Raw genomic sequence first — 25,369 nt, 5'->3', positions numbered from 1 at the left:
TTAATTGTGTTTTAATGAGTTATGGGCTTTTTATTTTCGCTTAGCGATGTTATCGCTTAGCAGCGATTTTTTTGGCACGAATTTACATCGCTAAGTGAGGCACCACTGTAGTTCAAAGTAACTTTTCCCATCTCTGGCTTGATTATTTCTCTATCAGTCCTTTATGGAAAGCAAGGCAGCCTATAAATCTAACAGAAATAAAACAAATAATTATAATCCAAGCCCCAATTTTTTTGGTCTCCTTTCCTTCTGTTGATTCTGGTTATGTTGCTTTGACATCGGGAATAGGTGTCACAAAATATTTCTGATATTATGCCATGCTTGCTGGCTAAGAATTCAACTAGTTGTTTTAAAATCTTGTTTATAATACAGAGTGATGGATAGTCATGGACTCTGGAGAACTGGCTGGCCATGGAAAGTCATGCTAAAACTCCTCCTGAAATCTGTTACCTTGGAATCCCTATAAGGGTCCCTACAAGTCCGTTCTGACTCATAGCACATAACAAAATTTTCATATATAATTCTTATACCCTGTCTCTTCCAATAATTCAGAGAAAGAGTGTTAAGTTTAAAGGGCCTAAAAATGCTACTCTTTTGCTTTCTGCTGCCTATCTATCTGCAAGGACAGACTGAATATTAGAGGTGTGTCAGAGTGACTTCAGTTAGGATATTTGGGGCATCATAAAAGGTTATTAGTATTGTATTTTCACTTGGACCTGTTGCCTTAGAAGATTCTTGGAACTAAAGTCAGAAAATTTTACTGTTCCAAGCTCTGATTTTTACTGCCAGGAAGGGGAACAGCTGGTTATACCATTTTCTTTCTCATGTCCTCGAGTTTCGGTATGCAACCCCCTTTCCTCCCCTGAAGCCTCGGCGGCGCCCTCCCTCCCGCTCCCCCCAAAGCCAGCGGCCGATGGGGGGGGGGCGGAGGGGAAGATCCGGCCGTTTCTGTGGCAAATGGCTCGAATGAAGCCGCCAGTAGGGGGCCGCGCGGGGCAGTCCTCTCGTCAAGGCTGAGCTCTGATTGGAGGAGCCGCGCCCACTTTGGAATGTCGGTCTCCGCCCGTGTCAAAAGTTTCAGGCTGTTGCAACCGGTGCGGCTTTCGCTGCCCGAAGTCTCGTCGACACGCGCATCTTTTTGCTCTTCTCTTCAGTGGCTTCTGCCGGGACTGCGCGGGCGCGGGGGGGGGGAGACTTGCGCGGGAAAGCCTTCGGACTAGCCATCCTTGAAGATCTCGCTACACCTCCTTTTCGACCGCTCCTGTTCAGAGGTGGTCTGAACGCGTCGTCTCCGGGTAGAGAAGCTTCTGGCGCACGTCCTGGGATTTATTGATTTATTTGTTGCGATCCTGAAACGATCGCGCCCTCGCCGGAGAGGTCGGCTCCTGCCCGCCATGCCCAAGGTTCAGAGGATCGGGCGCTGACCTCCTCCAGATCCTACTTTGGCTATGCGGTCCCTGAACATCACCCCGGAGCAGTTCGCGCAGCTCCTGCGGGAGAACAACGTGACCCGGGAGCAATTCATCGCGCTCTATGGGCTGAAGCCGCTGGTCTACATCCCGGAGCTGCCCGGGCGCGCCAAGCTGGCCTTCGTCCTGATCTGTGTGCTCATCTTCGCCCTGGCTCTCTTCGGCAACTGCCTGGTGCTCTCCGTGGTCGCCCGCCGCAAAGCCATGCGCACCGTCACCAACATCTTCATCTGCTCGCTGGCCCTCAGCGACCTGCTCATCGCCTTCTTTTGCGTCCCCTTCACTATGCTCCAGAACATCTCCAGAAACTGGTTGGGGGGTGAGTGAAAAGGAGGGAGAAGGGGAGTTTAGGATGTCTCCTGCCCCCCTCGCCCCTGTCCACCGGGCTAGCTAATTGTTTTGCTCTCCAGCAAATTGTAAACCAAGTACCACCGCCTCTGTAGAGTTTAGGAAAAAAAAACATTTTGGGACTACAACTCCCCTAATCCTCCACCTAGCATGATCACTGTGAGAGTTGTAGTCCAAAATGAAGCTGTGCTAAATGCCATCCCCCCTCACTTCATTCAGTCCTTCATTACACTTTCGGGGCCCCGAACAATATATGGCAGAGATCATGCTTTATTACAGCAGCATTCATGTTAGCTTTCGAAAGGCTGCTTTGTCAATGGGATTGAGCAGGCTTTTCTGTTTTGAGAAACCAGATTTGGATAAGAAGGCTACACTTAAATCCTGATCATCATTTGCAAAACAAAGGAAGCTAATTTGAGGTTATGCAGAGTGAGAATAGCAATTGCTGTGACAATCACACAGATCACTCACAAAACAAGACAAGCTAATTTGAGATTATAGGAAGGAAGGACAACACTTGCTATGACAATCACCTATAATCAACCTTTAAGTCATGCCCTCTGCTAGGGATGGATCATCTGCAACCTTTAGTTGAGCCATAAGTATGTTGGAAGAAATGAATGTCTTGAGATTCCTATTTCAAAAGTTTAGAAATACTTTTTTGCACAAGCTTTGGAGGAGGAAGCATCTGTCACCACTGTCTATTCAGAAATAAAAGTCACTTTACATGTTTGAGTGTGTGTGGGGGGGTCACTTCTAATCCCACTTTGCAGTGTTTTTTGTCATTTGTATAATTGCCTGAACTGGGAATAGGTTTTATTCAACCTGTTTTTGTATCGGTATTTCTGCATTAAAGATGACATCCTAATGTTTTAGCCTAATGCTCCCTGGTTATGAGCCCTGTTAGCTCAAGGGAGTAGGAGCAGTTTTCACATTTTGTGCTGGTGTAACTTATTTGGTAAACCTCTGCCAGTGCTGAAAGTTGACTTCCCTGTATGTTGGTTCTTTTCCAGCGTCCATCTTGAAACGTCTGTAGCATTTCTTTGGTGCTCCTGTAAAATATTGTTGTTGTTGTTTAGTCATTTAGTCCTGTCAAACTCTTTGTGACCCCATGGACAAGATCACGCCAGGCCCTCCTGTCTTCCACTGCCTCCCAGAGTTGGGTCAAATTCATGTTGGTAGCTTCGGTGACACTGTCCAACCATCTTGTCCTCTGTCGTCCCCTTCTCCTCTTGCCGTCACACTTTCCCAACATCAGGGTCTTTTCCAGGGAGTCTTCTCTTCTCATGAGATGGCCAAAGTATTGGAGCCTCAGCTTCAGGATCTGTCCTTCCAGTGAGCACTCAGGCTTGATTTCCTTCCGAATGGATAGGTTTGTCCTCCTTCCAGTCCAGGGGACTCTCAAGAGTCTTCTCCAGCACCACAATTCAAAAGCATCAATTCTTTGGCAGACAGCTTTCTTATGGTCCAGCTCTCACTTCCATACATCACTACAGGAAAAACCATAGCTTTGACTATGCGGACTTTTGTTGGCAAGGTCATGTCTCTGCTTTTTAAGATGCTGTCAGGGTTTGTCATGGCTTTCCTCCCAAGAAGTAGGCGTCTTTTAATTTCGGGGCTGCTGTCACCATCTGCAGTGATCATGGAGCACAAGAAAGTAAACTCCGTCAGTGTTAGTGCTGTGGAAATCTTAATGACCTGTGTTTGAAGTGGGGAGGCTGCAGTTAAACTTTCCTTGTTTGTGTGTAAATTCACCGGGGGGGGGGGGAAGTTGCCATGCCAGCTTTGAAAACAAAAGGTACTGTATTTCTTTTTTCACAGATTATATTTTTTCAAATTAATTTTCTCATTCTTTCACACCAGATGCCCAAGCTAATTTTAACGACTAGAGAGAATTTATTTGTTAGGATACAAAGAAGGATTTTTGTGTTAGTTCCTGCAGAAGATTGAGCTAACGGTCTGGTGCTTTCTAAGCAAGCGTCATATATTGAGCAGGTGATGTGCAATGGAGAGAGCTTCGCATTTGAAGCCACATGACCTCTTTCCTTCCCTCTGGCAACTTTAGTTCCTCATGAGAGCTAAACTGTAGAGAGAACTCAGTGTTGGTTGTTGTAGGTTTTTCGGGCTCTTTGGCCATGTTCTGAAGGTTGTTCTTCCTGATGTTTCGCCAGTCTCTGTGGCCGGCATCTTCAGAGGACTGGAGTAGGAACTCTGTCCATGCTCTGTTGCTGTTTGTTGGATAGTTGAGTATTTATAGCTGTGGAAACAGCTTTTGTCCTTTTCAGGAGATTGGGTGATCAGCGTGTTTTTTGTGGATGTATTCTTGTGATAAGTGGGAGAGATTATCTGTCACTGTGGTTGATGGGTGTCTTTAGCTGGTGTTTTTTGTTCAATGATCCCTGGTCCTTGTGTCTGGGTAGAGTTTGTTGACCTTTTGCACCCTGTATTTTTCAGTGCTGGAAGCCAGGCCTTGTTAAGTTTTAGACTTTCCTCTTTTTTGTTGAAGCTCTGCTGGTGTTTATGGATTTCAATGGCTTCCCTGTGTAGTCTAACATAATGCTTGCTGGTATTGTCCAGTACTTCAGTATTTTGAAGTAGAATTTCATCTCCAGCATGTTTTAGGGCATGTTCAGCTACTGCTGATTTTTCTGGTTGTAACTCAGTGTAATTGAGTAAAGCCAACCCATGATGCTATTGAAACAAGACGTTTAGTTAGATTTAAAGTGGAGGCTGGTCAGTGGCTTAATAGATACTCTCCCCATTTCGCTGGCCCCTTTGAGCTTAGCTAGAGCCCTCATCATAGCAGGGAAATAATGAGTTTTTGTAGCACCAGTGTATTGTTATGAGATCCCTATTGTACCACAAAGTATTTGGAGGTAAAGGTAAAGGTTCCCCTTGACATTTAGTCTAGTCATGTCCGACTCTAGGGTGCGGTGCTCATCCCCATCTCCAAGCCGTAGAGCCAGCATTTGTCCATAGACAGTTTCTGTGGTCACATGGCCAGCGTGACTAGACACGGAATGCTGTTACCTTCCTACCAAGGTGGTACCTATTTATCTACTCGCATTTACATGCTTTCGAACTGCTAGGTTGGCAGGAGCTGGGCCAAGCGACGGGAGCTCACTCCGTCACATGGATTCAATCTTATGACTGCTGGTCTTCTGACCTTGCAGGACAGAGGCTTCTGCGGTTTAACCTGCAGCGCCACCATGTCCCATTTGGAGGTAGCTTGTCTTAAATGAGCAGTTAAGGTCTTGGTGGTGAGGGCAACCTGTGATTTGGGTGAGAGTGCAACCCCTGTCTTAGTTTCATGAACCACCTCTGCTTGGTGGAGATAAAAACAGAATTGTTTTCTTGAAACAGATCAAACGGATGTCTGTATTTTGGGGGGCCTCCTTGGGTGGTGTGGATCATCATTATGAACACCTGCATTTCAGAACTCACACTGCTGAGGTGGATTTAAATCAGGAATGGGCAGCACTGGAGATTGCAGACAACACACCTTGAAACAGGCTTGTTTTTGTTCTTTGGTGCCACTGGCCACCGTTGGAAGTCAGTCGGCCAAAATGACTGGAATAGCATCAGGAAGGAGTGCAGTAGTGGAACCCTGAGAGTGAGATGGTCTGATCCAAGGGCTTTGAGGAATGCAACAACTCTCTCCTGGTCTCCTGCATGCCTAAAAATTAACTAGTTGTGTGCATGTGGGTTACTGTCTGTTGCTCATCTCTTCTCATAATTAAAATCTGCCTTCTAAATTGCCAAAAGGAAACATGGTCATGTCGGACAACAAAGCACGTTAAGAATCCTAAATGCCATTCATACTGAGATAAGAACGAATTGTACATGTCCAGTGGTCCTTTGTGCATGCACATTGAGTGAACCTGCGCATGCACAGTTCAGCAGTAGGTAGGATAGCCTGTCTCTGTGACAGAAGTACAGTGGTGCCTTGCATAACGAGTGCACCGTTTAATGAATAACCGCATACCGATGCGGATTTCCCCATCGCTAATGCGAGGGCATCCTCGCATTGCGATGGGGGAACAGCTGTTTGGCGGTTCCAAAATGGCCGCCGGACACCCAAAATGGCCGCTGGAACACTAAAAATGGCCGCCGGGATACCCAAAATGGCCACCAGGACACCCAAAATGGCCGCCAGAACACTAAAAATGGCCGCCGGGACACCCAAAATGGCCACCGCAACATGGGGAAACATTGGAGACCGGTGAGTTTTGGGCCCAATGGGTTTCCCCGTCCCACTTAACGATGTTTCCCCATAGCGAAGGTTAATCCGGAACGGATTAACCTTGCTATGCGGGGCACCACTGTATTTTATAATGCTGATACCATCGGTAAACATAGTAGCTTACTCTGCATTTTTGCAGTTCTGAGAAGATGGGCCAACCTGGAGCAGCTGCAGGATAAGAAGCCCAAGGTGGACTTTACCTCATGTGTCCTATAAGACCGGCCATGACTTAAATGGAGGAAAAATAATAGTGAATAATAATAATACTTTCTTTGAAATGGTGATGTCAAAGGATTATTTATATATGTAATTTTATTATATAACTAAGAAACAGACAACAATCAAAGGAATACAAATACGGGGGGTGGGTGGGTGGGAAGGAAAAATACACCATTACAAAACATACACACAGGAAAGTGTTTACAATTGTACAATATCTAGTATAATCTTGACTCTATAACTGTGTTACAATACTAACATTGGTAACATATGTTATGTTCTCTGCTCTCTCTCTCTCTCTCTGTGTGTGTGTGTGTGTGTGTGTGTGTGTGTGTGTGTGTGTGTGTGTGTGTGTGTGTAGTAAGAGTATCACAATCCCCACGTACAGTGGACCCTTGACTTAAGGAATTAATCCGTATTGGAACGGTGGCTGCAGGTCAAAAAGTCTGTAGATCAAGTCTCCATTGATCTACAGTGCATTGAAAACTGATTAATCCCGTAACAGGCCGTTTTTGTTCCATTTTGGTTTTTTTTCTTGTCTGTAAATCAATTCTCAGGCTGCAAGTCAAACCTATATTTTGCGGCCAGAGATGTCTGTAACTCAAAAAGTCTGTAAGTCAAGCCGTCTGTAAGTCAAGGGTCCACTGTATACAGTGGTGCCTCGCATAGCGAGCGCCTCGCTATGCGATGAAACCGCATAGCGAGGGGTTGCGGGCCATCGCCGGAGCATTCGGTCAGCGATGGCCCCTATGGGCTTTTTTCGCTATGCGATGATCGCGCGGACGCGATCAAAGCATAGCGAACAGCTGATCGGTGGTTCCAAAATGGCCGCCGCTAAAACAAAATGGCAACCGCTGTTTTGCCTCTCTAACGAGGCATCCAAAATGGCCGCCGCAATGGAGGAACCTCGCAGAACGGTGAGTTTTAAGCCCATAGGAACATATTAAATCAGTTTTAATACGTTCCTATGGGCTTTTTAAGTTCACTTAGCGATGTTTCGCTGGGCGAGGGTTAATCCGGAACGAGGCACCACTGTATATGTGTGTGTTTTCATTTATATGTTATATTCTCTCATATATGTCTAGTAAGAGTAAGAGTATCACAACAGGGAAGTTTGGCCTTGGAGTTCAAAATGAAATACAGTAGTAAGAGTATCACGATCCCCATGTTGTCTGCTTCTTTCACCAAACTAAGAGCTCACACTACGTGAGCCACCACTTGATTACATTAACATTATTTATTATTAATGAACGAGATTCAGGCCATATGTCATTTTTAAAAGAACCAAATACAAATTGTTTATTGTTACAGATGATGATAGTTCAAGCAATGTTGTTAACAAACATCCTTCTTCTTCCACTCTCAACCATCACTCTCCCACCCAAACTCCAAAACCACACCAAACTCCTAAACTTCCCAACTAATCTCCAACTCTCTTATTTCTCTAACTCCTCCTCCTTCTGCTGAGTCTCTTCTGTCTTGTGACTCCACCCCTCTAGCACTCCCAATGGTCTAAGGAGGTAGCATATGAATATTCATGATCTGGGTGGATGCCATAATTGGAAATCCCAGTGATTGCAAATTCAAAAAGTTAATACTTTTCCTCCCTGGAAAAAAGTAGCCCATGTTACTGTAATAAGTGGGCAGACTAAAGTTAGAGGGGTAGAGGAATTGATGCCCATTAAAGCAAACTGACAACTGGAAATAGCAGTGTGGTCAATTAGTGTACAGCAGTTACTTTCTCCTAGCTCCCTGTAGGCAGATGTTAAATACAAGACTGGAAGAACTGATTGACAGCAGTGTCATTTATATATACATCATATAACAATGAAAGTATAGGAGAAGAACAGCCAGCAGATAGGGCTGGAAAGCAAAGATGCTTGTTGGCCCTAGAAAAGTATTTCCACGTCCAACTTGGAAATCTTGAAAAATTCATAACAGTATGAAGGGCAAAAATCAAAGGGAAACACAAAACAAGAACTAGGAACCAGGGACTGTCAACCAGAAGAATCCATGGAGACTTATTATTATTTTCGTCTGCAAAAAATGTGGTTATGGTTGATCACCCGGGAGGCAGAAAATGCCAGTGGGAACAGGAAAATTGGGACAAACATGTTATATTTTGCTGTCTGCAAATCTTTGTGTTACTGTTGGTCAGTTCTCTCTCTGTGTGTGTGTGTGTGTTTGGGTGTGTGTGTGTGTGTCTTCAGGGCTTCCTTCTGATTGCTTATATGTTTTCATTATTGTGAATAAAATATATACAAATATCATTTTTTTGCTCTTGATAGGGAGCACAAAAATTGGTATATCGAATAAAAATGAAGTCTCTCTTATAAATCTTGTTATTCTGCCATAATATTCTTCTAATTTCTCTGCAGAGGAACCGGCTTCATAATGAGCTAAATCAAAATTATTCCAAAACTGTAGTTTTATAATGGCACAGAAAGGTATATTTGCTATATGAGGGGGTGAGAAGACGTCACTCTAGCTATTTTTGAGAGTCCAGAACAGATTGCTTGGTATACAAAACACTTTTAAAGAACAACATCTGGGAATATGCTACTGCTGTCTTCAGCATCTGTTTGAGGAAATGCGGTGAGGGTGAGAAAGGGGTGGACTCTGGGAAACTTCTGGCTATTATATGAGTCTCTGTACTTCTACTGTGTAATAAAAAGGAAATTTACCAGAAATTCAAAACTCTGCAACAGATTCTTGGGACTGTAAATCCAAAAAAGATATATTTTCCAAGATATGGTTTATATCTATCATCTTCATTTGTATGTTCAGATTTCCATCTGTTTCTGATTTTGGAGTGAAACATAGACCAGAATCATGTTGTACAACTTCGCACTGATGTATCTGTGGTGATCTTATTAAAAGCTTCTTATTTTCCCTGTGGTTCCAGGTATTCCTGTTAATCCCTTTTATCTTGAAGAAGCCTTTGGGAGCAATGGAATGGAGACAGAACTCTTTAATGCCCAGACTGTAGGAACTTGGTGGCAATTTTCAGGCATTAAATAGTCCCCATTCTGTGACTCCCAAAAGCTTCCCAGAAGGAAATAGATCTCTAGGGATCCCTGGTATGTGGGGAGGGAAAATGGGAATATTTTAATTTGTGCTAAATGGCCACAGCTGATGACATCACAGTTACATGGCATAAAGTTGCACAACAGGATTCTGGCTAGAGTTTGCCATTACTCCTCAATGGGCAAACTATGATTTGTCATAACTGTGAATGCATGAAACTCAGGGTGGATAAAATTAATTATTTTTTAAAATTAATTTGATTTAAATCAAATCTACCCTGAGAAAGGTTGAGGACTGTGTAAAGCACTTATTCATTTAATGCCAAACTTTAGTTTGCTGTTGTCAGAACTAACATTAAAGGAATGTTTAACTTCAACTATAATGCCTTAACACAGTGCCATCCTACTTGCTATATAACAGAGACAGACAGACAGACAGACAGACAGACACACACACACACACAGAGAGAGAGAGAGAGAGAGAGAGAGAGAGAGAGAGAGAGAGAGAGAGAGATCTTGTTTGTTTCTGCTTGCTTAGTCACAGCATGTGTTTATCTTGGTCGTACTAAAGAAAATGTTATTTTCACAGCTTGTGTTCCTTGGTTATTTCTTCATTCATTTGAAATTCAGAACTTAATATGTTGTCCGTATTAACAGTAGCTCTAAAATGCTAGTGGTTACTATTATTTCAAAAAATAATAGAACTCCTTATGGAATACAGTGAAGAGGTTTGTCAAAGAAGCTAGGACAATGCTGTCAGTAGGCTAGATAGTGTTCTGAGTCTGGACTCATAAGAGGGTCACATAAAATAAAGTGGTTACAGCTGAGTCCCCAGACTAAAATGCATCCACCCTTGTCAGGAGTAATAGTCACATAAGTAGGAGAGAATCAAATAGCGATGAGGGCAGAGAAATTCCTGGAGGGCAGCTGCTGGGTAGCAACGGTAGCCGAAGGCAACACTGACAGAACTGAGAGAATTATTCATAGACAATGGCAGGAACTTCTACAGTAATTTTTGTTATTTCTGTGCAGAAGAAGGCAGTGGAAAAACTGCTGAACATTTCTTACCTGAACACCCTATTATGAGACAATACAAAATGAGACAAGAAATACTTCTGGAAGATGAGACTACCAAATCAGAAGGCACTCAGTCAGTTCCTGGTGAAGAGCAGCGAACAAGTATGAATAATGCTGTTGCTAACAACGCAGTCATATTAAAGCCAAAAGGATACCTAGAAGCCAATGTGCACAGAGATGAAAGGAAAGTCCAGTGCATAGCACATACAGTTGAAACATGGAACATGAGAAGTATGAATCAAGGTAAACTGTAAAGCAAGGAAGGGAATATTTGAATGTTAAAATAAAGAGAACTGCAATGGGACAAGACATTGCATTAGCAGTTAGGGGCTGTAATGCAAGATCTGTCTCAATAATATTAATCAGACTTCTGGAAAAAACCTATCAACATAATAATCATTCAAGTATGTGTTCCACTACTGAGGCTGAAGGAGAAGAAATTGAAAGCTTTTATGCAAATGTCAATGAGAAAATCGATCACACGCAAAAATAAGACATGCTGATAATCATGGTGCCTTGAACATAAAAGTAAGAAAGAAAGTAGAATCAAATATTGTTGGAGAATTTGACTTGGTGGTCAGAAATGAAGCCAGAGAACAACTCAGAATTCTGTGAAGCCAACAATCTTTTTAGTGCAGAAACAAAACAAAACAAAACAAACACACCCAGAAAGTCACCAAGAAAAGGACTAAAGTCATGGATGCAATCCTTGTGTTACATGGACACTGGGAAAAATACCGAACCATCAACATAGAAACTGATACTTTTGCAGAAGCAAATATTTTGTCCGGATGAACCGTAAAGTACTAAATAGAATCAAGTTTTGATCTGTGGCCCCTATTTTCAACATAAATATTAATTGAATTTACTATATGCTAATAGGGTTCATAACTTTTATTGAAATATAATTTCATTTTCTCTTAAATTTTAGTGTCTATTTTAGGTCTTATTTGTGAGGCTTTTGTTGTTACTTCATATTTTTTAATATCGTTGCTTTAGGTTAGATTCAAACAACTCATTTGAGCTGATGGCTATAGCAAAATGTATTCTCAAAGGCATTTACGGCCAGGATCCAATAGTTGTTGTGGGTTTTCCAGACTGTTTGGCCTTGTTCTTAAGGTTTTTCTTCTTGATGTTTCACCAGTCTCTGTGGCCAGCATCTTCAGAGGACAAGAGTCAGAACTCTGTGCTCTGTTGCAGTTTGTTGGATAGCTGAGTATTTATAGCTGTGGGATCAGCTTTTGTCCTTTTCAGGAGATTGGATGATTATGGCGATCAGCGTGTTTTTGTTGTGAGTGTATTATTGTGATGGGGGGGGAGATGATGTGTTACTGTGATTGATGAGTGTCATTAGCTTGTCTCTTGTGTGCAGCGATCACTGGTCCTTCTGGCTGGGTAGAGCTTGTTGATCTTTTGCAGGTTGTATTTTTCAGTGCTGGGAGTCAGGCTTTGAGTTTTAAACTTTCCTCTTCTTTGTTGAAGCTCTGCTGGTGTTTGTGGATTTCAATGGCTTCCCTGTGCAGTGTAAGATAATGCTTGCTGGTATTGTCCAGTATTTCAGTATTTTGAAATAAAATTTCATGTCCAGCTTGTTTTAGGGCATGTTCAGCTTCTGCTAATTTTTCCGGTTGTTTTAGTCTGCAGTGTCGCTCATGTTCTTTGATTCTGGTGTGAATGCTGCATTTTGTGGTTCCAGTATATACAGTACCTGGCCAAAACTGCAAGGTATCTGGTATACTCCTGCAGTGGTGAGGGGGTCCCTTTTGTCCTTTGCTGACCGTAATATTTGTTGTATTTTTGTGGTGGGCCTGAATACTGTTTGTAGGTTGTGTTTTTTGAAACATTTCCCCATGCGGTCCGTGACTCCTTTGATGTATGGCAGAAATACTTTATTTGTGGGTGGCTGTTTTTCTTCTTCAGTTTGGTGTTGTTTTCTTGGTTTGATGGCTCTTGTGATTTCATTCTTGGAATGGCCATTTGCCTGTAGGGCCCAATTCAGGTGGTTGAGTTTGGTGCTGAGAAATTGAGCTTCACAGTTCTGATTTGCCCGGTCTACCAGTGTTTTGATTATGCCTCTTTTTTGTCATGGGTGGTGTTTGGAGTTTTTGTGTAGGTAATGGTCTGTGTGGGTGGGTTTTCTGTAGACGTGTCCCAATAGGAGGTCAGTTTTGCATATGACCATGACATCTAGGAATGGGAGTTGGCCCTCTATTTACTTTTCCATGGTGAAAAAGAAATAGCAAAATCTTACTGCAGCAAAATCTTTGCAGTCCTAGACCTTTCTACCGAATGAGAGATCAGCATCGTCTTAGCAACCATGGCAAGATTTCTAACTATTCCATCTACACCTCGATAATTGGCTTGTTTCTTGCCCTCAAATTAGACCATTTTATAAACATTCTTACCCTTACATTTAATGGATACAAATGGCATCCATTTCAAACCAGCCATAGTGAATGCATGACCTTCCAGAATTAATAACCAGAGCTTAATGAATTGAACTTAAATGAGAGCAGTTTTAATCTTCCTTTTTTCCCCTTCCCATCCTCTTAAAACATCAGTTCACACAGAAAGCAAAACAAGGTTTTGAAACATAGCTGTTTGGTACCAAGGAAACAAGGTTTAGCATCAAATATTTAATGAAATTAACCCTTCTAAATCAGATACTGTAATACAAAAATGTCACTGGCACTATTTAAATAACTAGCAACTTGCAATGGGACACAGAGAAAGTCACCAGGAATGTAGCTAGTCTAAGATCCCTTTGGCCTTTGTGCTATTATGTAAGACTATAGTGGTTTTTGGTTTTTCCCTTAGAAGCAAATGTGTTTAACACATTTAAAAAAGCTGGGCTTTTTTATTACTAAAAAATTGTGGGCCATCCAATGGCTTTTGAGTGTTTTGGACTACAGCTCCGATCACAAGGGTGTTTACCATTTAGTAGCTTACACCCATTAGCTTTAGTACCTTGTAAAAACACTTGCAAGCATCAGAAAACTTATCTTAATACTGTAAAATGATTTTTTTTTTCATCAGAAGAATCACTGTATTCTGAAAAACTGCTTTATAATGCTGTATCTTTACAGGTAATTAGATAAGATGTTGTAAGTAACATCTAAGAAGATATATGGTTTATTGTATATAATATCAGAACTTGGAAAAGTAATTTTTCTGGATTGCATCTGGTCATACTCGCTAGGAGAGTTGTAATCTAAAAAGTAATTTTTCAAAGCTCTGTATCTGCCTGGTGGTAAGGCCAGTTCTCCTTTAGTTCTGCCCTCTGGAGCAACGGAACGCTTGAAGACAGCTATCTTCCCTCAGTCTTCTTTTCTCCAATTTAAACATCTGTCCATTTTCAATTGTTCCTTGTAGGTTTCAGACCAGTTGCCATCTTTACTTAGTACTACTATTTTGGAAAAAAGTCCAAAGAGAAGCTGTGTGATCATTACACAATATAAAATTGTAGAAGAATGTGACACTTTTATTAGACCATTAACAATCAAAGAATTCATGCAAGCTTTCAATGTACAAAATGTGACATGCAGAAGATGTAGAAGCATTGATGTTGATTTTTCTTTCACCTCTTAGTTCTAGTTAACTGGGCAGGTCATTGGTAAGATGGCACACAAGACAGTAGAAAACTCCTCTGTAGATGTTATGTTTGTAAGTGTCCAGGATATCATCTGAAGTATGTGTGTGAAACAGCCTCTGACCTATACACAAGCTGTAACTCTAGTCTTGACAAAATAATTAAAACAACGGTTAAAATTAATGAAGGACCTGTCCAGACAAGGGATTTTGGAGTGGTCTGGTTCACACTTAAAAGGTTCCTTTCTTCAGTGTGATCTATGTTATCTCTCATTTGAACAATCCTTCTGTTCACAATGGAGAAATTTATTCTCTGTGAGAAGGGTCCGCCTAAGTCTTTGGATTGTCTATTTTCTTGTGTGTGTGTGTACATGATTTACTCACAAGTAAGCCTACCTGTTTACTCGTGAGACGGGCAGTGGTGGCTGGGGAAGTTTGTGATGGCGGTACTGGGGTGAGAAGCAAATGTTAGGGCAAAAATTGGGGAGATGGGTGGAACTCATGGCTGGATGGCCCCAGAAAAAGAGAATGGTAGATCACTTCTGTGTATTCTCTACCTAGAAAATACTGGAAAAGGTCAAGCTAAGTCAGAATTGACTTGCCAGCACATTATTGTTATTATTATTAAGGATTACTATTGTGTGGAGATCTTGAGCCTGGAAACTTCCTTGTTAAATGTATGCCTTGAAAAGATTGCAATTGCACACCGTAATGTTATTTGCTGTCATTTTCCTTGAATTGAAGTGGTTGAGACCGCAAAAAATATGGTTGTCTTTTAGTTGTTGTAAATAAAGCCGAGACTCGCTCTTAGTGGAAACAATCAAGATGCTGTTGATCAAGCGAGAAAGAGTAGGCTGGATAAAGGAAAGCATTTTGTACCACATAAAATAAAATAAATTCAACATCTTCTGGCTACAGCCAAGTCTTTTAGTATTACTAGCATTTTCTTTGTAATATAAGATGGCAAAGATTCACAGGAATAAAAAAGGGCTTTCAAAAGAGCTAAAGCGATATTCTGAAAGGTATGCTTTAACAGGGGATATTTAGCATCTACTTTTCTATATAACAAGTCTATTTTCAGTTCAACATGTTAAATAGACACAGTGATAGCAACAATCTTTATGAAGGAAACATATACAGAATATTCCAATATTCTTTCTAGGACCTTTAGTAGAGGGAGCCAAGGACGTGCACACTGGCCTCTCCACTCCAGATCTCCCCATGTTGTCAGAGAAAAGGGGCTTTAACTATGTTTGGCTTAACATTGTCCTCTGTGTGGATAAGATTAAATTTGTGGCTGGAGTGACAATATGCACCAACATCTCCATCGTGCAGATGGAATCACTTAGACTTTTACATAAATAACACTGTGATTGGAACACCTTCCTTATCTGCAGCTTTATCAATAAGTGCTTTTAGTCAACATGGTTCCAGGCTTGTCTGCATACCTTCTTGATCATCACTTAAAACTATGAATGACATCTGGGTGGAAGTATGTAGGGGTGGGGCTTGCATGCATGCCCACCACCAGTAAAGACCTATTCAAGGGTTCATCTGAATTATTTAGGGTTCATGATGGTAGAACTCCACATGATCATATGACTTCCTGTAACCACAGCCAAACACAGTTACAGCTTCTTTTCACACCTTCCCTGGCACTATGAGAATAATGGAAGGACCTGATTGGAGTGCACGTCCATGACTGCCACAGGAAAGAATGCCCTAATGAGGCTGAACTGGAATACAGTAATTCAGCTAGATTTTCCTTCCAACAGAGATGAAATACTCCATCTCTGAGGCCTTCATTCTTCCCACTGAAACCCCATGTCAGACTGCATGCAAGATTGTTAATTTTTTCAACAGTTCTGTTGAATTCAGTCTCAGAGACTACAAGGCTTGAATCACAATTTTTTTCCAAGACTGTAAATTCTTTCCACTCAGAAGTAATGCTGCACTGCTGAGCTGCCACTTCAGTTTCAATAATAAGAAAGTCAAGATGAAAGTGGCATTTCATCTTGTATTTCACCTTTATTTTTAAAAATGCTGCAAAGACAAGGCACTGAATGAAAAAGATAGGGTTTGCGTTACTCTGTAATTTTTACCCCCTGTGATATCAACTTGGGTGGGTATGCCAGAGGTCATGCGCGTGATTTTCCACTGTGCTTCTTGCACAGTGGGTAATTTCGGGAGAAGAGCTGGCCTATGTAGCCTTGGGCAAGCTATGCTGCCCCAAAACACCCCTAGAGAAGGGAATGGTAAACCACTTCTGAGAACTTTATACCAAGAAAACTCTGAAAAGGGTGTCTGTACGTTGGAATCCATTTGACAGCATGTAATTGATTGAACGTACCACTATGGGTACTAAGACTGTACTGACACTTCGTGTTTTTCTTTTTTGTTTCAATCCTTCACAGGTGCCTTTGCATGCAAGATGGTACCATTTGTCCAGTCCACTGCGATAGTTACTGAGATTCTTACAATGACCTGCATTGCTGTTGAAAGGCATAATGGGATTGTCCACCCCCTCAAAATGAAATGGCAGTACACCAACAGGAGAGCATACACAATGCTTGGTAAGATGCTAGGCATCTTCGAGGTTTTGTCATATACCATTGTTTTGTCGTTTTGGATGCAAAACGTTTCTTATTATTCGTCATTTATTTGATTTATATCTTGCTTTTGGGCAAGCTGCACAATCCCAGGGTGCCCCCAGAAGAAGGGAATGGTAAACCACTACTGAGTATTCTCTACCAAGAAAACCCTGGAAATGGTCACTATAAGTCAGAACTGACTTGATGACATACGATTATTATTATTGTTTCCCTCATGAATGGAACTCAAGGCGGCTTTCAATTAAAAAGAACAATCAGAACTAAAATATAAAATGAAAAAAAGTATTAAGCTTCTAAAACACAACCTAAAATAGATCAATTAAGAAAATAGATCATCCACCGTTCTGCATTATAAGTCTTCCACGTTTATTGGACTATGACTTTCATAACATCCAGTCCAGAACCAGCTGGAAAGCTATGGGGCTGTAGTGATGAAAGTACCATGTCAGAGAAAGCTGCTTAACAGGAAGACTGCTGGTATCTAAAAGTTGAGCTTAAGAAAATTGCTTTAAGAATTAACACACTTTGAATGAATATAAATAATAGGGTACTCAATATAACCCACGCTTTACACTTTTGGACTTCATCTGTTGCTGGACATAGGAATTGAGTGACACTTAAAAAACAAACAAAGATGTTTTTGCCATGCATGGGTCCACCAGCACTATACCTTGACATTCTCTGTTGCTTCCAAAGGAAGCCAGATCTTGCCTAACATTTGTTATATATTTATGTAGGTGATGTGGGATCTTAAATACTGCCTTTTAAAAATTCAGAACTTAGGTGAAGATGATTTTTGTTTATTTTGCAATTAATGACATAGGATAAGAACACCAGATAAATTTTCTTTATTCCTTAGTATTACTTGTTCTTATGATTTAGACTTGAGACTTCCTATTTATTTTTCTTTAAAATTAGTATAGCTATTTTTTCTGAATTTGCCCGATGGGTAAGATCCGTATTTCACAATTAATCCTGATCTTGTTGCTTATCTTTCATATATTAAAATATTTGTTGCAATGTCTGTCATCTAACCCAAGTATCCTATATGGCCATAAGGCACTCATTGTCTGGGTAGTTCACATTAAAACCACATTATAATAAATGAACACATTGTTCATTAAAACAAAAAATGTAATTGTTTTAATTTCCTATGTTGCTATTCTTAAAAACCAACAGCACTCCTTTGTCCATTTCCAGGCATAGTCTGGTTGCTGGCAGCTATTGTTGGGGCACCTATGTGGCATGTACAACGGCTAGAGGTACAGATGGTAATGATGAAGTTGATAATGTAAGCTAGTTATGATGCCTACTGCTTAGGAGGGGAATACAGTAAACCATGGAAAGGTACAAGGTTAAATGAGTTCAAGTATTACTTAGACAGCGACTTCAGAAAAATTGGTATTGTAGCTGTGCAGTGGAGGTGTATAGTATAGCTTTTGGGGAGTTATATACTGCACATTTTTGTTATAGTTATCCCTCATTTTTGGAAAAGATATGTTTTTCCAAGACATCTCACTGATTTCATTGGGAGACATTTGAAAATAATTCCCCACTAGCCTACCAGTATCAAAGATGGGCGACATGCGCCCATCCAGGATCCAATTTGCTCCCTAGCATCTCTGAACCACCACCGTCCCAAATTTGATCCAGTGTCCCCACATTCTTGAGTTTGCAAGAGAAGAGCAGTTAAAAACAGGACCTTTTAGAAGTCACTCCACCATAAAGTGGAGGTGACTTTATAGTACATAATGGCGACAACACAAGCCAAGAATCCTGGCTTCTAAAATCACATGTGAGACAGCTGCAGGTTGGCAACACAGCCTCTTGCCTCCCACATTGCTTGGCCTATGATCAAGTAAACAAATGAGATCTGAACACACACCAGAAAGACAACTATTAACAACCCATGACAATGGGTGGGGAAGGACTGCAGAAGTGAGATTACCTCCAGTCCTTTGTCCTTCTAATGAGCCTACTCAGGCCAGAAGGAGGTGAAACCAATGTGGAAGATATATCAGGAATCTCCTATCAACTCTCCTCAGACTAAAGAAGCTACTTGGATGAGTAGCAAAACGTTTTAACCTAACAAGGAAGAAGTCCAGTTGCCATGACTTAACTTCCATATAACCTCACCTGAATGACTGAGAATCTTCACAGATATCTTGTTATCTGTGCTGTATTGGTCAGCCTGTCTGTCAGAGGAGGGATGCAGGAATGAATGGGTTCCATGCACCATCCCACATCTTGCTCACACAATGGTTTAACTTACTCCTACAAAAAAAGCTTCAGTTTATGAATGTGCGATATTGCATTTGTACCCACAATTCAAAAGAGCTGGCTAGATAGCTCAGTGGTTTAGTTACCTGGCTGCAGCGCCAGAAGTTGTGAGTTCAATTTCCCACTGTGCCTCCTTTGAAAGTCGAGCCAGCCTGTGTGGTCCTGAGCAAGCTGCACAATCCAGGATGCCCCCAAGAAGAAGGGAATGGTAAACCAATTATATGCATTCACTACCTGGAAAAGGTTGACATAAGTCAGAATTGACCTGACAACACATTGTTGTCAATTCAAAATGCCAGGAAACATTGGCTTGCACTATCTTGCCTGTGTTGCTAGGAGGAAAAAAGTTGCTGAGCTTTAACAGAGTGAAGGGCAGTCTGTGTGTCCAACAAGTTCTCTATTGATCTGAAACCTGGTTTAAAAGTTACCAGGAGGCTAACCCCCCCCACACTTTTGTATTGGCTTACAGAATGTTGTTTTAACTGTTCATGTAATATCAGAGGTGCACTGCTTTGTACTCATAATAAACAAAGAGCCCTGTATGCACACACAGTGCGAAAAGGTAAAGGATCTTGGGCAGCAATGCATGGCTAGCAAAAGTTCCTTTTGCCTGATGACCTAGAGAATTTACTTAAGTATTGCCTAAAATTAAACATTTGCATATCTTTGATGAAATGATGTCTACTTTTTCTTAATGACTCTGTTCACAGAGAAAGCTTCATCTGTACTAAATGTGACTTCTGCTTAATTTGTTCCAGATTAAATATGATTTCCTTTTTGAAAAAGAGTATGTTTGCTGCCTGGAAGAATGGGCCAGTCCTATTCACCAGAAGATATATACTACTTTCATTTTGGTCATCCTCTTCCTTCTCCCACTGATGCTGATGCTCTTGCTGTACAGTAAGATTGGCTATGAGCTCTGGGTTAAGAAAAGAGTTGGAGATGCTTCTGTTTTGCAAACCATTCACGGGAATGAGATGTCTAAAATATCACGGTGTGTACAATTTGTTTTTATTGTCACAGTTAACTGGCTGAAATTCTATTGTTTAATTTAGTAAGTCATACTGCAGCAGACCCACTGAATCAATGGGGATTTGGTGAATCAATTCCTTTATAAGTTCTGTTGATTCAAGTAGGTACAACGTACTACATTAAGCAACAGGATTTCAGCCATTGAATATTCATGCTGGCAGCAGCTTTGTAAGGGGCAGTTGTTTTCCAGTGAGAGAGTCTGTCGACACTAGCATATAAATATGATCTATGGATCATTGAGGGCACAGTTTAGATTGGAAAAATAAGTCTGTCCACTTGTGTTTATATTTAGATCGAGCCGTTCTTGCCTTTTAAGAGCTGTCATGCACCATTCTGGCCCCAGTGGTAGGACATGCATTCTTTTTGGCATGCTGTGTTTAGCTGGAAGACAGCACCATACAGCAACTTCATTATCAGGGCTGCAGATTCTGAGTGAGAGTGGGGGTGAAAAGAAGAGAAGGGGAGCAAGGAGGGGGCAGAGACAGACACAGAGAGGAACAATGTAAGAAGTACCCACAGAGGGTCAGGGAAAGTGCTTAATTAGTAGCTGATCAGGCCACAAAGGCTCATTGGTTTTTGGAATGGGAGGAGCATGCCAAATGGCACATCACTCCCCCCCCCCCGAACCTTTTTAGCCTGATCCACCCTGCACCCAAAATGACAAGTCTGGACAAGCTCTCTTTTATTGAAGAGTATTTAGCTGGAAATGCCAAGATGGACCATTCTACACACAAAGCATATATTTAAAAATAGAGTAATAGCCTTCCTCATCCACATAATCTGCATTCCCTCCAGATATTTCTGTTTGTCTGTTTATTTGTAGAGAAATTCTCAACATAGGTTCTGCCCTTTGTTTCAGAAAAAAGAAGCGAGCAATCATTATGATGGTGACAGTTGTGGTTTTATTTGCTATCTGCTGGGCTCCTTTTCATGTAATGCACATGATGATAGAATACAGTGAGTAGTTTGTTCTTTTGCAAATGTACTGGTGATCTGTTATTGTCAAAGAATTGCCCCGTTTTTCCGTGTATAAAATGACACTTTCCCCTAAAATCATTAGAGGAAAAATTGAGGGTTGTTTTATGCACGGAAGGAGGCGGAGGCAAAGGATCAGCCACGCTCGGCCGCCTCTCATGGCTGCCCATTGACTGCTGCCACTGCTGACCGATTGCCTCCTCCAGTGCAACTGCCAGGGCTCACCTCCAGCTCACGTCACCACTTTGTCCCCTGCCCGAAGAGAGCCTGCGGATGGCGCTGGAGGAGGTGGCGACAGCAGTCAATGGGCAGCAGCAAGAGGCAGCTAAGCACAGCTGATCCTTTGGCTCCGCCTCTGCCGCCTCCTCCTCCTGCCTCCGCTGACAGATCACTTCCTCCATCACCACTCGCGGGCTCCCTTTGGGCAGGGGACAAGGTGGCAACGGGAGCAGGAGGGGATACCAGCAGTCACACTGGAGGAGGCGATCGGGCGGTGGAGGCAGCAGCAGCAGGAGATGGAGGCAGAGGAGCAGCCGCACTGGGCCGCCCCTCACAGTTGCCCATTGACTGCTCCACCACCCCTGGCAAGGGGCAAAATTAGGGGGTCGTCTTATACATTAGGGGTCATCTTATACATTGGGGGTCGTATACACTGGAAAATACGGTAAAACTAGAGAGAGAAGCAAATTCTCACATGGTACTACAACACTACATTTTATAAAACGGCTGACATATTTAAGAACTTCAGAGGCAATGAAATAAATAAATTTAGGTCTGAACCAGATTGCTGTGCATTGGGATAAAGGATAAAGTGATTTGTTTGGTATTTTAATGTGATCTCACATAATTCATATTTCCTGAACTAACATATAACCAAAGACAGTTAATATCCTGCATTATGAGATGTAGACCTTGAAAAAAAGGGGGGGGGGTTCTGCATAAGAAACTATGTACAAAAATCTGTACATTGGGAAAATTATAGCAAAATGCATACATCAGAGGGAACTGCTCATTTAGTAAACAGCTTAGAAAAACATAAATGAAAATGTTTATGAAGTTTTGAGCTGGGCTTTTAAAGAAATGGAAACAGAGTGATGGCATGAAGGTGATCTTAGAGAATCATCCATATAATTGTCCAGTTCTCAGATGTTCCCAGTTCCCATCACTGCTTTAAGTGCAGGGTTGTTTTCTTTGGCAGGAATTTGTGTGTATCTTTACAAACATGATCATTGTGATCCCTCATGTCATCCATATGATTTCCCCCCTAGGAATATAATGTTAATGTTATAGTTCTTGTATTAGATGAATAGATAGATACTCCTTTGCAAAATTCAGTCTGGTTGTTGATAAAATTAGTATTTTTTTTCTGGTCTGAAATGGATAATTGGTATAAATAGGTCATTGGCTTCTGTACAGGATAGCCAAAGGTTGAAATAGAGATAAATAAAGCATAACAAAATCTACCTTTGCCAAGTTTAATGTATATTTCTTTCTCTCTAGGTAGTTTTGAAAGAGAATATGATGATGTCACCATTAAGATGATCTTTGGCATAGTTCAGGTGATTGGATTTTCCAATTCCATTTGCAACCCTTTTGTGTATGCTTTCATGAATGAAAACTTCAAGAAAAACTTCCTATCTGCGATTTGTTTTTGCATTATTAAAGAAAACATACCCTCATCCAGATGCGGAAATATGGGAATTGCAATGACACAGAAGAAGGAAGGTCTCTGTACAAAGGAGCCAGTCTCAGAGGGGAGCAGAAGAGAAGCCTTCAGTGAAGGGAACATTGAAGTAAAATTCTGTGATCATACCTTTGCTTCAAAGAACTCCAAGAGGCACCTTGCTTTGTTCACATCTCAACTTTCTGGGCACGCTTCACTGGGAAGCTAACGTAATGACTAATTCATTGGACCCTTGTGCTCAACTTGGAATGGTTGTGCCTTGAACTATACTTGGCTGTTGCAAAAGCTTTATATAAATAGTAGACCTTCTGTCTCTACTCAGACAACACAAGAATGCACTATGTTCACAATGTTGCAGACCTCCCCCAGGCTGCTAATTTCAGGGACCATACACATGGAGAGTCTGTGTCAAATCCTGGATGGAGTGGTCTTCCTCAGATAATGACCCAATTCTTTCAGGAAGCATCCACCCTCTGGAACTGGTGGAAACTGAGGCATCCTGAGGGATGAACTGCTGGGTAGGTCCGTAGTTTAGGACTCTGGCTGAGGAGCCCAAGGCTGGGAGTTCGATTCCCCACTGTGCCTCCTTGACAGTGACTGGACTCAAATATCCATAGGACCCTTCCAGCTCTGCAGTTCTAAGATGATGAGAGAGTTCTGCAGGAGAATTACATCCATCTCCATATCCCTGGTGTGACAGAACCTTAACAGCAGGATTGTGTTGGCTGGAAGTGCTCCATTGGAGCAGAGGAATCCTCAAGGGTTGAGAAGTCCATGTGAGGAGAATTCTTGGAAACCTCTGAACTGCTGCAGGTGTGCCTTAGACAGGGCTGGTGACTTGTATATTAAAAAGCTGGTAGGGGCTGAAGACAATATCTTTTCTTTCTATGTAATCCTTAGTTCCCTGGATTCCTGAAACCCCTCTTTTCTTAGCTTTGTCTGGGCTGATACAGGACTTTGACTTCAGCTCCTCACACTCAACATAGTGACGCATTAGACAGAATTTTTTTCTGTCTTGACCCTAGCTTTGTTTATTGGACTTGATTGAATACTCTTCCCCTGACTTTACTGGCTGTGACTTTCCTTGGTTGATTTTGTATCAGCTGACCCCATTGCTAAAGCTAGGCCACGTGAAAACAGGACAGTCCACCATCAAGTGTTTTCTTTGGTTGTGGCTAGCCATAGCATTTGGTTGGTCCTGACTGAGGTGAAACCAAGCTGGCCTACTCCACTAAGGCTGATGATTTCAGGGACCATGAACTTGAGGAGTAATCATCAGTGCTTGTGTTTGGTTTTAGTCATCCGTAGCATTTGGTGATCTTGACTGAGCTAAGAACCAACTTGGCCTACTCGTGCCCCTCTCCTGGTCAAGAAAACATGAGTGTTAACCCACATAGAACATCTTCCAGTTCTTTTTGTTGGGCTCTTTTCCAGTCTTAAGAAGAATCTGCTTTGCTAGGCAATTTGCTTTGGGCTTAATTAATGATTAGAAAGTTGGCTTCATAACTGAAAGGCATTCCCCATTACAGTGTTAGAGGACTTCCTGTATGCATTAAGAACGGGACATTGAAAATTAAGTTGCATCAATTCATATTTTACCTAAAGTCAAGTTCTGCCATTTTACGGCATTTTTAGAACTTCCTATCTGTCATTCTTGGATTCATACCTGTGTTCTTCCTTAGTTTGTCTCTCAAAAACCTGACTTACAGTTGATGCTTTTAAAAGATGCATGCTATTTTGTTAAGAGAAATCTATTTAAATTTATGTAATATGCACTATTGTCTTGAAACAACTGGTTCAATAGAAGTACAAACATTATAGCAGAGTAACCTGTGTATTATAGTGCTCTTACTCAGTGTACAGTGGCAACATTTTCAGCAAAGCTGTGATGATAAATCTAGTGCAAATATGTATGCACTTTTTAACAAAATTGTTGTCTCCTCCTCCTTCTTTGTGTTGAGAATGTTCTGTCTCGAGAATGTCAAGGTTCACAAAATGCCAGTGCTGTCTTTTTAGATGAGAATGTATGTGTACTACTTGGAGGGATTCGTTTCAACCTTAGGAACTGTAATATAGGAAACAGCATAGAAGTCATCCCATTGTATAAGAGGAGATTAACAGAGCTTACTTTTAATGTGAAATTTGTTGTATGGGTTGTGTAGAACAGTATAACTTCTCACTCATGCAGGCATTTGATTGCATGTGAGGGAAGTTGTACTGTTCCTGACCTAATCATGGCATATTTCAGTACCAAGGTTCTACAGTTTTAATGTAGCATGGCACTAAGGTCTCATCAGTAAATCCAATAACCCCTGGAGAGATAGATCATCATAAAAGATCATTATGGTAGTGTCACTGTGTAGGTATGGTTTGTATGACTGACACTTGAGGTATACCGTACTTAAACATACAAAGTACTTTGATCAAAAGTGGAAATAGTTAATATTGGGATCACTTTTAACCTTATTACACATCATGACAAAGAGATTTGTGCAACTTCTAATGTCAGCCTAACCTCACAAAGATTCTGTGTCTGCTTGAATAACTTGAAGTTGTATCCAGAATTATTCTACTGTATACTAGATTTTTTTAAAGTTTATTAGCATGCCACTTTCTTTTAGTGACTCACATTTGAAAAAAAATCTCATAAAGCATAGCAACAAATTCAACTAAGAGAAAAATCAATAGTTTAACAAACAGCATAAATTTGATATTTCAAGGGTAAATTCAATACTTAAATACAAAGCAAAATCAAAATGAGCTTGATTTAAAAAAAACACAACTATGCTAACCCACCTTCCCACTACTAATGCTGG

General features: G+C 41.3%; 1 protein-coding gene across 1 annotated transcript; it reads left to right on the top strand.

The window, feature by feature from the left end:
• The first annotated feature begins 1,053 nt into the window (after positions 1–1,053).
• On the top strand, positions 1,054–24,483 carry QRFPR (pyroglutamylated RFamide peptide receptor). Its single transcript, XM_073001704.2, has 6 exons — positions 1,054–1,788; positions 16,385–16,543; positions 17,783–17,844; positions 19,621–19,856; positions 20,754–20,851; positions 22,370–24,483. Exons 1-6 carry the CDS (start codon positions 1,449–1,451, stop codon positions 22,759–22,761), a joined length of 1,287 nt encoding a protein of 428 aa, XP_072857805.1. The 5' UTR covers positions 1,054–1,448; the 3' UTR covers positions 22,762–24,483.
• Positions 24,484–25,369: the final 886 nt, after the last annotated feature.

The sequence above is a fragment of the Pogona vitticeps genome, chromosome 5 (genome assembly GCF_051106095.1).
Source record: "Pogona vitticeps strain Pit_001003342236 chromosome 5, PviZW2.1, whole genome shotgun sequence".
NCBI classification, from domain to species: Eukaryota; Metazoa; Chordata; class Lepidosauria; order Squamata; family Agamidae; genus Pogona; species Pogona vitticeps.
The sequence above is the reverse complement of the archived record's forward strand: the minus strand, read 5'-3'. Positions and strand labels throughout refer to the sequence as shown.

Coding starts and splice junctions, on each gene's coding strand:
- QRFPR (XM_073001704.2), top strand. CDS start 1,449: ATGCGGTCCCTGAACATCACCCCGGAGCAGTTCGCGCAGCTCCTGCGG. Junction 1,789..16,384: donor CTCCAGAAACTGGTTGGGGG/GTGAGTGAAAAG, acceptor AATCCTTCACAG/GTGCCTTTGCATGCAAGATG. Junction 19,857..20,753: donor GAGATGTCTAAAATATCACG/GTGTGTACAATT, acceptor CCTTTGTTTCAG/AAAAAAGAAGCGAGCAATCA.